Below are 14,661 nucleotides of genomic sequence, written 5' to 3'. Positions count from 1 at the left end.
CAGAAAACATTGCTAGTGTTAGCGCCTTGATCTAACTAGTTGCCAGTGGATCAAGTCAGGTAGATCTCAGGTAGAGCCAAGATTTTATCTGAACAAAGTTTTAACCAGTGAGCTCCAACACCCACTATTGTTAGAAAATCTGACAGCCAAATCCCCCTTAACCACAACATTTACACCAGTACACAAGTACAGTTAAACTACAACATAAAAATACAAGCATTGCCTCCTTCAGTTTCTTCAAAGAGGCTATGGTCCCCAGCAATTCTACTCCTACTTGCTACATTAATACCGAAACAGCATTTCTTCACAGGCAGCCAATGTACATGGTTATAATATTTGCCGCAGAACCAGGAATCCTTGGGGTCCAGCAGCATTTGGTTCAGCTTCCACAATGCAGGAATTCTCAGATGATACAAGTTTGAGAGCATGAAATAAGCATGTGCCCTGCTCCAGTCACACTTATCAAAAAGAGGTAAGACTAGTTATCTCTTATGTCCCAGTTAGGTGGGAGAAATTAAGGCCGAATTGTCGCCTCACATGCTCGGGTATCAGCTTGCTCACAAGCTCGGGTGAAGTACCTGCTAACTGCAAAATAAAAGAAAGAAAACAAACCACAATAAGCACAACTATAGCAAGGGGTTTCTCTGACCAGAAATTAGAAGCAATAAACATGGATAACAGTAGCCTGATGCTGAAACATGATTACAGTGATCTTATGTAATCCACCATGGGAGTAGTGTAGGGAGGTGTAATGTGGTGCTCACAGGACATTCTGAACACCAGGAAATAAAAATGGCAGTTCTTGAACATTTCTCATTTTAAAACATCCAGGTTAGCCAAAACTAACAGCTAAGTTTCAAATGGATCAGTGATTAGATGAAGAATTCCTATAGTACAGAGAAATGAACATAAGCTACAGAATTAAGTTTCTGAGATTCAAGTTAGTCAGAAGATTATCCATGATTAATAACTGGACACTCAGAAACATCATAAATTATGATGAAGTACTCAGCAAATATCTCCACTTGTTCATCAAGTATGAAGGGGCAAGTGTACTTTTACAATGCTAAAAACTTTAAGATGTGGCATATAAGAAAAACTACAAATGCCGAAATACACAATTATAGCAACTACAACAAAGGACGATCATTATCCGAAAGCAACTACTGATGGCAAGCTCTAAAAACAATTAGATAGTAGTTATAGAGGCACGGACAATCGAAGTGTTTAAATAATAAGCTTACCTCTTGCTTGAAGTTAAAAAGAGGAGGAAATGGACGTCCATTTGGCAACCGTGCATTGGGTTCCCGTAGCTCGTCAAAAAAGGAATGTGCACATGCCTCAAGCTGTAATGAAGAACATTTTATTGCATCAGCAGCACTCAAAGGTATACCTTGAAAATTCACAATTTCCTATAGATACCATTTCTGGGTATCATTTCAGCTCAGAAAATACAAAATATTATAATTGAACAACCAGAAATTCATTAGTTGATAATAAACGTTAAGGAAACAAGATGACCTATGATCAGACAAAAGCTACAAAATTACCAATAATAGTTGATTTTAATTATGTCGCCTCACCACCTTACCAAAGGTCATAAAAGGAGTTATATTTTCTTTTTTCACATTGGCCAGAAGGAAATAATTCCATGTAGGCATACCCTTGAAATGTCTTGTCACTCAGCACAAAATGGTTGGACATGACTTGCTTACACTTCAGATAAACATATATTGTGTAACTTAGAAAATAAAAGCTCCTGAAAAGGAATCAACTAAGAGGGAGGGTGAGGACAGACAACAAAGAGATAAGAAACAAAAGTCTTGAGGAAACCACACAAACAAGCATTCCGTTGACCAGTTGATATGAAATAAGATAATTACACAGGAAATGTAATGTCCTAATCATGACAATAAAAAAATAAATAAACACAAGGAAATAAGTAATTGATAGATAATGATTGGATCAATTAGGACAAGAAAGGGAATCAAATAAAGTTTAGCGCTGAAGAACATAATTAGTTGAGGCAGATAAACTGAGACATTATAATTGACAGGACCAGACAAAGGCTTTTCCTGCTCCAACTCTTTTATGTGTTGCAATTACTAATTAGAATTTGCAACTAATTTGCTGCAGACAAATCATAAAGAGAAGAAAACTCACTGCAGTGCAACGAAGACTAGGTGAATATTGAAGAAGACGTGATGCAAGATCTATTGCTTCTGGAGGCATTCGCTTGTGGAAAACCTGAACCAAAAAAAATTCTGTTATTATTCATAGGGAATGAGTGAACTAATAAATTGCATAAATAGAACAAAGTATCCATATTCAAAAAGAAAATGTTGATACCACATGCCATGTTAACATATCAACACATAAAAATTGGCATCCATTTATCAGGCTTTTAATTTGTTTATAATTGCAGATAAATGTCCCAGCTGCCCTAGTTGATTAAAGGCACTGAAGATGTCCCAACCAACAGCTAACATTTCCCAACCTAATCAACTGGCAAGGTTAGGACTACTGAAGGTTGCAGTTTGGTTGAATCAGGGTTGATAGCTTTGGGAAGTCAATTTATAAATACTGACATGCTTGACATAAGAAAAACTTGATAAAACGAAACTAGACAAAAGCCCTGATAGCAAACTTTAATGTTTCCAAATGAAAAGGTAACCTTTGGCTGAAATTGCTACTATTTTGAAATAAAGCCTAACAATATAATCATTGAGCAACTAAAACTAGATTACTGATGCTAACTACTAATATACTGTTTTAAGTCAAAAAAGAATAACTGAAATAACAATATTTAAGGGTATCAATGTCATTGCGCTAACTGCTAACTCATTAGAACTTGGCTCATTTAAATAACTAGATGTCAACATCACAACATTTCTGTAAACTAAAGTAGAAGCCCCAAGATGAGCTACATATGATGTATATATAGAATCATGATAATGAAATAAAAGGATTCTTAATTTTAATAAGGCAGCTTGTGAGAAGCAACAATAGGAACTTTGAAATGCTAAGGTTGCATGTATCAATTTTGAGAAAATTATATACCACCCAAAGGAAACCAAATTTATTAATTCATAAAAAGGAAAGAGAATCATATGGGCTAGAATTGTAGTGTTCTTACAATTCCAACCACTGAAAGGATGAAAGAGTCATAATGGAATGTATCTCATGCTTACCTTGTGCCATGGGTGAGCTTTTATCTGAGGAAATCTAAACTCTGTATAGTTAGGGTTCATACACCGAATTTCTTCACGGGTTGGAGTACCAAGAACCTGTATAAGCATATTATCTAATGTCAATTTATTTTTCTTGGAAACGGCATAAAATATAAGCACTCACATAGGCAATACATTCTGTACCTTGATTATCTGAACAAGCTGATCGACAGCACTTTCTCCAGGAAACAGTGGCTGAGGAAAATGGGAATAAACATTATTAGAACCTTAAATTTCAAAATCCTGCCTCCAAGAAATGGTTAAAATTGGCAAACTGAGAACCAAGAGTAAACACACACCTGTCCAAGAAGTAGTTCAGCCAGAATACATCCTGCTGACCATATATCAATTGATGTAGTATACTCAGTTGCACCAAAAATGAGTTCCGGAGCACGATAATAGCGAGAGCATATGTATGATATGTTTGTTTCACCCTTAACCTGTTATGGAAACACAAAGAAAAAAGGAATATTAATGACAAATGAAAACGATAGGTACATGCAAAGCTGAAAAAGAAGACAGAAACCAACTCTGGAGCAGGTTTCAGATCTAACAGTTAAGACTTCACAATTAAGGCAAGAATTCATGTTGGAGAGAAGTGTTTAAGGTGGTAGAAAAATGTAATCATGAAGTAAGGAACGAAATTAGAAAAAGAAGACCTAATACACTCATATTTTATGTTTTAAGGATAAAGAAAAAAATTTAAATTTTCACAAGCATCAAAGGAATCCAAAATAAATCAAGTATTAAGAAACCCAACGGATGGAATATGGCAATTTATGTTATAGCAGGTGGCATCTACAAACTAAAACTAACTGATCTCTATCATTAATATAGCATTTAGACAATCATCAAGATACTCCATCATATCTTAAAAAGAATTGCAATGACTCTATTGAGCCAACATTCCACGCAAAATAGTTTTTTTATGCGTCTTGCTATCAATATAGCACATAGTGCCCAAAAGAAATCATTATTTACAAATAATCCATATTAGAGTATAAATATGCTGCATATTTCATATACAACTGATGTACCAGAATCTTTGCACTGCCAAAATCACAGAGCTTCACTTGGTGTGTGAGAGGATCCACCTGTAAGATGTCCATTTACATAAAAGGTAAAAGTCAGGACCTCTTTTGCTTAATATAATATGTTGTATCATAAAATTGCTCATTTTAAACACACCAGTAGATTTTGTGGCTTCAGATCTCTATGACAGACTCCAGGAACTGAATGAATATAAGCTAAGCCCCGAAATATCTGCATTTCAAAAGACGAACAACAGTTATTCCATGCAACACATCAAGAAAAAAAAATAAAAATAAAATCACCTGATACATATAAAGCTTCACATAGATAAGCGGCATCCTCTGGTTTACGTTGCTATAATGCTTCAGGACACGATATAAGCTCTCAGGGACATACTCCATAACCAAGTTAAGAAAAAGCTCGTCTCTGTTTGTGGTGGAGAAAAAACAGTGCTTCAAAGAGATGACATTTGGATGATCCATCGCACGCATCAACTGCAGCTCACGGTTTTTGTATCGCCTGTCCTGCAATACCTTCTTTATGGCGACTGTCTCCCCTGTTTCCAAACATTTTGCCTGCATGAAAGTAACCAACCATAAAAACATGCACGAAGGTGAAGACTTGAAGGAAACCAAACACAAATATCAAGTCATATACCTGGAAGACGATCCCAAATGACCCAGTTCCCACAACTCGTTCCGCCATGTAGCTAATCACCTAAAATGCATGGAACTAAAGTTAGCATAACAATGTTACGATCTCTCAACTCAGTTATTACCATTTACACAGTATTGTTCACTGTACTCACCCTTTTAGGTTCACCATTCTTTCCTCCAATAGTGGTGGAGATAATATGACCAGTAACCGGACCATTTCCCTCGATAACAGATGCGTCATGCTGATATTACCACTCAAAAAGCTTAATAAAAAAATATGAAAGAAACAGCTGGTGCTATATGACGAAGCATCAGATGAACGAAGCAAGCTCAGTGGCAGAAGAAATGTCTCAAGAAAGAGAGAACAAACACCGTGCAATCAGTTGATAAACAACCAGGACAGATCTAATAGAAAGCGAGAAGAAAGATCAACAACCGAAACAAAAAAACACCAAAAAATCGAAAAATAATTAGAGATATTAAAAAAAAGACCCCAAAGTGCATCTCTTCGCTATGATCACGGCAGGGATCCACCGGGAAGAAAACTTTTCTTACCAAAAGTGCCTCACGACTAACAAACAGAAGGAAAACGAGAACGAAACCACAGATCCGGAAGCCAAATGATGCGATCTAAACGAGGAAGCAAAAAACCCTAACAACTTCGAGGTCAGGGGGGAAGAGGAAAGAGATACCCCCAAATCGGAAACCGAGAATGACGCAAATCGAGCAAAATTTGACGGAAAACAGGAGGTGATAGCCGGAAAACTACCTTCTCTTTGCCCATCTCCGGCTGTTTCGGATCTACCATCATCGCCTCCGGCTCCGCCGGTTGCTGAGACCCCATCGGCAGCGAAGCCATGTGAACGACAGCAGTTGCCCTTTCCCTCTCCCTCTCTCCCTCTCTCCCTCTCCCTCTTCCCTCTTTCCTTTCTAACCCTCCAAATTCCCAAAATGCCACTCTTTTATTGCAAAGTTTTTTTCCACAAAGACTGCTACATTGGTCTTAAGCTTGTAACGGCGTAAAGGGCCCTCGACTTCGGGACAGAGCCGTTAAACGAGAGCCCCTGGAGTTATGCCAAATTACGGAGATGTCCCTCGAGAAGGGGAAGGGTGGGGTCTTATGCCAGCTTGGCAGGCAGCTGATTGTGATCACTCAACTATTTTGCTCAACTTGCGGGTTGTCCAGAAGCGTGAGAGTGGGAATTAGTTGTGTTGACCCTCCAGATCAGTATACAGTACAGTACAGTATAGTATAGTATAGTATAGTACAGTATAGTATAGTATAGATTGATGATATGTATCAATTGTTATGTGATTTTGATTTGCCCCAAAAGTGTAATTGTAATCCGATACAAAATACATACACAACACAAGGTAAATATGATTTGGTATGACACACAATCGATGTATTACCATATTTTTGACAACACTCCTGGACTAACACGTATCAAATATCACTCTTTTTCTCTAATAATAGTGTTATATCAATTTATGCATATTTAGGGGACTAACAACTTTGAAATAGAGTTGTCCATAGAATTCTATATAATTACTAAGATATCCTTCGTTGTTAGAGTGTGATTGCATGCTCATCTGGCATCCGATAGCACTTACTTACTCATGTTAACCTTAATTTATCGGTTGTCGAATACATGTCAGTGTATTGATTGTGTCGATTCAATCGTTTTGATCACGATACAAAAGCGAACAATGTGTTATAACATCAAAGCAAGTGCAACCAGATACGATACGCACAATCAACGTATTGCCATATTTTTCGATAACAAGTTTGGACTGATATGCAATGATTTACCTATATTGAATATCATTCTTTTATTACAGAATTTGTCTTTACAATAATAACGCTACATTAATCATATCTTTTGATAGTAAACTAATATAATCGAAACTTCTAAAAACGTAAAATATCGCCCACTTTGGAACATAGCCCTTAAAAAGAGTCTTTAGTGCTCAGTGAAATTACATAGATGCTTTTTGATAAAAGGGCTAGCACGTTGTAAGTTATCGTATATGTATTGGTGTATTAATTGTGCAAGTTTTGATCACGTCCGAAAGTGAAAAATTAAAATCGTAACATTAAAGCAGGTATTATTATGTACAGCGCACACATTCAATGTATCAAAAAAATGCATCTCATATATGTTAGAGCGGAAGTGTAATAACAGAAATTAGACAATAATACTGATACGAGAAAACTATATACGGAAAGATAGTGAAAGATTCTTCTAGGAATCTAATTATAATATCGATATGCGGATATATTTCAGAAATGAAGAGTAATTATTGAGAAAAATGCTGGATGGGCAAAGCTGCATTATTGGGATCAAAACTTAAAAAGTATTTTGCAGCCCCAGCCATTAATTGTTGCGCGTCAAAGAATAAACTAAAACCAATAAAGTATTGCCAAAAAGGAGTGACTTTTCAAACTTATTGGATGGGATCATATGACTATGGGAGGCGTAATTATTTTTGGATTCCAGATATGCCCTTTGCTAACCGACGAGGGTAAAAGCGGAACGGAACGGAACGGAGAGGGCCGGTCAAACACGCCGACCGACGTTTTGGGGTCATGCTATATTTTATGTTTACCATTTTTGCCTCTCTTATTATTATTATTATTATTATTATTATTATTATTATTATTATTATTATTATTATTATTATTATTATTTATTTTTTTATTTATTTTTTGTTTACCCGGAGAAATTAAATAGAAATGGTCAGCAGCCAAAGACTTCAGATCGACTGCATTTGTTCTTTTCTTCCCCTTGACCACCTGGAGTGAAGATCACAAACTGCATTTAAAGGATAAAGTTTGATTATGAATTAACCTGAAATAATTGTTTGTTGCCGTGTGATATGATGTCTTCTGCTTAAGACTAATCGTAGGCGTACTATATCAGATAATTATTTATTCTAAACAAATTAAGTTTTCTTTCCTTGGTAAGGATCAATAGTTATTTATAGAGTTAATTACCCTTTAATCTCTAGACTCGACTTAACTAATTTTTACTTTTATACTATTTATACCTTTTAATTCTAAAATAGCCTCGTCTAAGCTTTTCCCTTGTGCCTTGCGAATGACTGTTTACTTTAGGACAAAGTTATTGAAGAGCAGTCTTATAATTTTATGAAGTTACAAAGATGTCTCTTGAGAGAGAGAAGCTGATCGTATGCTACTTTATTGTCCTCAGCGTGTGAGTTGTCGAATATGTGTTGGCGTACTGATTGTGTTGATTCTACGGTTTTAATTACGAACAAAAGTGAACAATATAACATAGCATCAAAGCAAGTGCAATCGATATATTGACATGTTTTCAATAGCGCGATTGAACTCATCGGCACTATATATCACTTTTTTATTACAAAGTGTGTTTCCACAATGGCAATACTATATTAGTTATATAGTATGATTATTGTTTAATCTAAAATAATTATTTGTTGATGTATTAAAAAAAATATTTTGAACTTTTAACTCTATTACTATGTTAGATAATCAATTAGTTCAAAAACTTAATAAACTAATAATATATAGCATGCCTTTTAAAACACATCAATTATATCAACAATTGAGCTGCAACTCATGGAGCTTCTTGAAATAGATTACGCGGCCCTTGTAATGTGGAATCAAATTGGATGTAGAGTTGACTTTTGGCCATGCCTTTATCTAATTTCCTGCATCTTCTCACTCTATTTTTTATGTTTATGTTGTTTATTTCTTGGGACTTTTCCAACTTACAAATAACTTGGGCTAAATTTTGATTAACTGGAGCCCAAATCCAAGATTAGAAGACAAATTAATGGGCCATATGACGAATCCGGCCCATTAACATGACTATACTTTTCTTACATTAGTTTTAGATTTTCAGAATATCAATATAATTATATTTAGACCTCTTAAACTTTTGCACATTGCTATAGAACCCCTTTTTAACCCTTTTTCGAAAGCATACTAATCCATTAGCTTAGTAAATCTCCGAGAAGCCCCTTTCGCCGTGATTAATTTTAAACACTCTTGAAATTATTTTACTTTCTAAGTTAATATAATTATTTAAATTTATTCTTTGTGAAGAGAATAAATCTATTCACACACACACACACACACAACTTTGCAGTCTAATATTGATACTACTGGAAGGAAGTATTTGACATTTATACGAAGCTTGGTTGAGCTAAGCTTTCTTCCATGTTAACTCAGAAATTCGTTTAAGACTCTTCTTAATTAGAAGACCAAGCTTGATCAATAAAAAAGGTCTAATAGATGGTAGATTCATTTGATCCTTTGCCATGCATGGCCCAATCTAAGGATGAGATTTTCTCTAAAACCCCACTTCTGCTACACAAGTTGATGGCAGCTGAGCTATCAGAATAATAAAGCTACTTTATATCCGTCCAGATTGTCGAACTACATCACATCCGAGTAGTTGGCCTCTTTGCATTGAGATCACTAAGATGATCTCAAGCCTTTTGTTACACTGGCAATGAGCTAAGGATATCATATTCATCCTGACAAAAGAGTAAATGAGTAAACTTAGATTATTCTCTTCTTACAAACATCCCACATGGTTTTGATAGCGCCAGGCTAACTGCTAATTATCAAGTCCTTAATGCTTATCATCATGACCTACATAAAAGCTTAAGTTGTTAGGTAAACTATTGACCGAGATTAAGTAGGACTAAATGAGGTCTTAAACTCCAGATCTCTAACAAATCATATTATATTAAATAGTTATTAAATAACAGACTAATATTGTTATAAGCAGGAATTGTCCATGGAGAAACGAGTGGACATTAACATGAGCTTTCCAATCAGGTAATTTCACATCATATTGGCAAAGACTTACCTTGACCCATGAATTGGGTTAATTGGGATTCAAGAATGTCGGTTTCAAACACAGTTGTAATGCATGATCTTCTATTCTAACAATCTTTTCTTTTTTTAAATTATTTTTAAGAATTATGAATTTAACGGTGTTTCAGTAAATACCGACATAATCACTCCGATTTGAATCCAAAAAAACAGTATCCCATCGATAATCTTATATTATAATAACCTGGATAGACTAGAGAGTAGGATTAATTTGTGACCACTATATATTTATCTATCTACTCTTAAATGGATTGCAAGAATATGTCAGCCACTCATGCTAGCCATGAGATAGATAGCCACTTGTTCTTGAATTGTATGTGAAAGCGTACCTTACTCTAATTAATGGAAAAGATATCAAACAAAGGCCAGGGAGATATATACTGGCTACTAACCCAGACCCCACATGAATGATTAATTAACAAGGGAATAAGTCCAGATGTACTGCATGACATACAATCTGTTATTAAATGTCTCAGCCTTTTACTGGTTAATTTCTTATATTACCTACTAGACTAAATCTTATGAGAGACTCTCAGACAAAGGAGAACGAAATTGTTGCTCATTATCTCGGAGATTCTCTATTAGTTTTATGGCACAGTAACTTTTTTAATTATATAAGATCTTTAACATGCTTTTAATGCTAGTAGTCTGTTTAATTTTTTCATTAAAAATGGTCATGTGACTAATCTACTCTTATTTTAGAGGAAATAAATAAATCATTCTTTAAATGAGGTCATTCTTTTTCAATGAAAATAAAATTTCATCTTTAATAATTAATTTTAAACTTTCCTACCTAGGAATAAAGATTAAGGTGCCATTTTAGGAGATAGAGTACAAAGAAAAATAATGGAGAAAGAGAGAGATATAAATAAATCCAAATCTGGAAGATAATTAAATTTAAGATGAAAGAGAAGGTGTCTCTCTCTCTCCTACTCCCAAATCACCACGTGGGGTATTGCTTGGCTGCCTTGGGGCCTATTTTGACTTATACCATATGACCTCTTTGAATACTTATTAACAATAATATACTTCTTCTATAGGCTATTGAAAGGGATTAAGAGATATTAGCAAGATAGTTTAAAGTATAGTATGAAGTTTGAGCGTTTCTGCAACCCTGTGAAAGAAGAATTGACGAAGCTACCTGGGCCCGGTTCTGGTTGTCTTGTTTCGTTTGGATTCTCCTTAACTACCTTTCGGTAGGGTAATATATGTGTGTGTGGTTACAAAGTCTAATCGATTCGGGTGAGAACCAGCCGTGATGCTTGATCTTGCCTGGCTTTCTCTTACTCGTACGTGTTACTAGTAACTAAAGAAAGAAGTACAAAAGAAAAGACTATGAACGCCATGCATGCTACAAGAGAAGAGAACTCACTATATATACAACACTGGAGGTAGAGAGAGAGAGAGAGAGCTAGAGGTAGTTCCTCATCTCAATTCAAGCTTTTTTAACTAAGTATAGAGGTGGTTAATTTAATAATAGCTAGCCATGGTCTTCTTCTCCATTAATAATAGCTTCTTCACACTCGCTTTCCTCTCTCTACTTTTCCCTGCGGCCCTGGGGCAGTTATCGCCGGCGTTCTACGCCGGTCGCTGCCCGAACGTGGAGGGCATTGTACGCTCGGTGGTGGCGCCGGCCGTGGAGAGTGACCCGACGATGGGTGCGTCGCTCATCCGCCTCTTCTTCCACGACTGCTTCGTTAATGTATAGCTTAATTTTTCGGATATCTATTATGGTAAGTACGTTTACGTGGTAATTAAGATTAGTTAGTTAGTTAATAAATTGATATTTAGGGGTGCGATGGATCGGTGCTTTTGGATGACTCGGGAAGCTTCAGAGGGGAGAAGAGTGCGGCGCCGAACGCGAACTCGCTCCGTGGGTTCGAGGTAATCGACGCGATTAAATCGCGAGTGGAGGCAGCTTGCAGAGGAACGGTCTCGTGCGCCGACATCGTCGCCCTCGCCGCACGTGATAGCGTCAGCTTGGTTCGTACTTATTTAAATTTAGTTACTATTAATAAAACCTTATGGTTAATTCCACGTAGATTCCATATATTATCATCCATTTGTATGCATAGTTTCTTTACTTATATATTTTTTGTTGCACTTTGACCCTTAAATTATCTAACGTATTATCTTTCCTATGAACTAAGAGCACTGATTCGATTCACATATTTAAACATGTTTTAATGAAAAGCAATTAATAACACGAAGATAATTAAAGTGGGGTCTTTTAGATTAACCCAAAATATTTATAAGTAAGCATGGTGGTGCAGCTAGGAGGACCAAGCTGGACAGTGGCCCTCGGCCGCCGGGACTCGCGTTTCGCGAGCCAGGCGGCGGCGAACAGCTTCCTCCCCTCCCCGAGCTCCAGCCTCAGCACCCTCATCAATCTGTTTGCCTCCAAAGGCCTCGACTCGCGCGACCTGACCGCGCTCTCCGGCGCCCACACCGTCGGCCGCGCCCGATGCTCCAACTTCCGCAACCGCATCTACGGCGACCCGAACATCAACGCTGGCTTCGCCTCCTTCCGCCGCCAGAGCTGCCCTCGCGTCGGCGGCGACGCCATCCTCTCTGCCCTCGACGCCTCGAGCCCGTCCCGCTTCGACAACGCCTTCTACAGGAACCTCATCAACAGCGCCGGGCTCCTCCACTCCGACCAAGAGCTCTTCACCGGCACCGGCGCAGGCATGGACTCGTTCGTCTGGCTGTACAGCACCAACCCCACCGCCTTCGCCAATGACTTCGCCACGGCTATGATCAAGATGGGCAACATCGGCGTCCTCACCGGGGCGGGAGGCGAGGTGAGGTTGAATTGCCGGAGGGTGAACTGACTACGTACGATGCGTAGCTTGGATTGTGTTACGTATGTTGTCGATTTCTATCTTAATTAATTTACGACATGGCATTTGTTGTTTGATTAATAAAATCCAAAGGACGAGTTGTTGATGCCCCATCCCTTCTTCTTTGGATTGATCTTAGAGGTGCTTCCAGTTCCAGCCCATCAGATGGTGATGTCTCCGTTAAAGAGCATCATTTATGTGATCATGTCATCATAAAGTGAGCCCGGCCCCCATCCTTCCATGTGCATGCATATGTTTGTATGCATGCCTTATTGGCTTCGCTTCGTATGATTGTATGGAGGCCATATCATGATTAAAGTTTGATTATGACTTATTTGTCAAAATGAATAGAATTCATCAACTAAAACACACACACCCACACTTTTTTAAAAAAAAAATTATTATTTACAGAGCAAATATTACTATTAACAAAGTAATCATAAATAAAATGACTATTGTACTTCCTTTTATATCTTTTAGTTAAATCATGTACTAAGCTTGATATGTTATTTGTTTTTCGAAGTAACACCACAATTGTACACTTGCTAACTGCTAATCACATCTCGTGAGAGACCGATTCTAAGACCATCCTCTGCAATTCTTAATTTGTGTAATGTTTTGCTTATGTAGTAGTAACTTCGTCCTCACAAAGACGACAAAATTCATGAGGGTAAGTAAGATGACTGTCGTCCAAAGTACATGAGATGTATTTAACCTAATTCTATTTAGCTTTTTATTAAGGTTTGCAGTTAATGTTACAATAAGAAATTAAAACCTCTGTATACTTTAGTTAACTAATAACTACATAACCACAAAGACAATTTATCATAAGAAAATTGAAGAGCCAGGAGTCGGTAGCTTAGAAATTGTATGATATGAAGCACATAATTGCATGTCTCCGCTTTGTTGTCATCACCTGCAGCCTCATGTTCTTATTTAGACTTGCACACAAGCAAGACGTATTAATTCAGATCATGATTAGTTAGTACATTATTGTGAAACAGGATCCTTATAAAACTTGATTATAGATATCGTACGGTGCTGCATCATTTTATAAGTAATTAAATACTTAATCAAATTTTCCGATGCTTATAAAAGTATTAGATAGCATTGTTGGAAGAGGGCTTCCACACACTAAGATCTATTAAGAAGAACTAGCAATTGAGCTTATATTAGGCACCACCTAAATAGTGCACCTAGAAATAATGTTATCAATTAGGCAAATAGTAATCACTAACCAGGTTTCAGAATAGACAAGTAGTTCATAAATCACAGAAGATTTTGTCCATTGTTGATTAATAATAAGATAATGCATGCACAAAGTGACTGACCTTCAACATTCCACACTTTGATAATTTGAAGATGTGTAAAATGCAACAAGACTTGCTCAGGCACACCCTATGTTAAAGCATTAGAAATTTGTCAAGGATTCAGTCTAAACTTACTAATTTAGAGACTATAAAGTCTTACGGTAATCTATATCCAATACTTTTCTACCCATCCTCTCTCTCTCTCTCTCTCTCTCTCTCTAGATAAGCTGAATGTTCTCTATCCTCGCAACTCACTCTAGAAGAGTTCGATGCTTCTCTCAGTGCTTTTATAAACCAAGATAGTGGTACAATGTCATATATACTTGTGGATCTCAGTAGCTCCATAGTAATTAATATATACCAAGTCCAGCTTCTAGCCATGTTGTTGTTCTTTTGGTCAGCACTTGGCTCTCAACTAGCATCCTCGTACTTTGTTCGAACACTGGTGATTGAATTCGTTCCCCCATGGATGCTCATTTGGTTCAAGGAAGCAATGCGAGCCCGTGCTCTGGTTGTAGCCCGCCATGTCGATTGTTATGAATTCGAGTACCGTGGCTGCTCTGACACATTCGACGGCGCGCTTCGGTACTTAAGTCGCAAGTTCTCGACCTCCGCCGCCGTCGTAAGGGTCTCTCAGAGCACCGCCTCTCGCGGCTACTCCTCCAACGTCGACATGAATCAGACGCTGCACGACGAGCTCGA

At 37.2% G+C, this 14,661-nt stretch overlaps 2 protein-coding genes across 2 annotated transcripts; one reads left to right on the top strand and one right to left on the bottom strand.

The window, feature by feature from the left end:
* Positions 1 to 66: 66 nt before the first annotated feature.
* On the bottom strand, positions 67 to 5,860 carry LOC140777463 (shaggy-related protein kinase eta). Its single transcript, XM_073121599.1, has 12 exons — positions 5,688 to 5,860; positions 5,071 to 5,160; positions 4,920 to 4,979; positions 4,565 to 4,837; positions 4,419 to 4,493; positions 4,268 to 4,324; positions 3,530 to 3,670; positions 3,375 to 3,425; positions 3,192 to 3,287; positions 2,164 to 2,247; positions 1,245 to 1,346; positions 67 to 585 (listed from the first exon to the last, which is right to left on the bottom strand). The coding sequence occupies exons 1-12, from the start codon at positions 5,775 to 5,777 to the stop codon at positions 490 to 492; spliced, it is 1,215 nt and encodes a 404-aa protein (XP_072977700.1). The 5' UTR covers positions 5,778 to 5,860; the 3' UTR covers positions 67 to 489.
* Positions 5,861 to 11,204: 5,344 nt separating this feature from the next.
* Positions 11,205 to 12,762, top strand: LOC140778366 (peroxidase P7-like). Its single transcript, XM_073123039.1, has 3 exons — positions 11,205 to 11,511; positions 11,601 to 11,792; positions 12,083 to 12,762. Exons 1-3 carry the CDS (start codon positions 11,296 to 11,298, stop codon positions 12,638 to 12,640), a joined length of 966 nt encoding a protein of 321 aa, XP_072979140.1. The 5' UTR covers positions 11,205 to 11,295; the 3' UTR covers positions 12,641 to 12,762.
* Positions 12,763 to 14,661: the final 1,899 nt, after the last annotated feature.

The sequence above is a fragment of the Typha angustifolia genome, chromosome 15, assembly GCF_048772165.1.
Source record: "Typha angustifolia cultivar Huaian chromosome 15, ASM4877216v1, whole genome shotgun sequence".
NCBI classification, from domain to species: domain Eukaryota; kingdom Viridiplantae; phylum Streptophyta; class Magnoliopsida; order Poales; family Typhaceae; genus Typha; species Typha angustifolia.
This window is presented reverse-complemented; position numbering and strand designations above follow the sequence as displayed.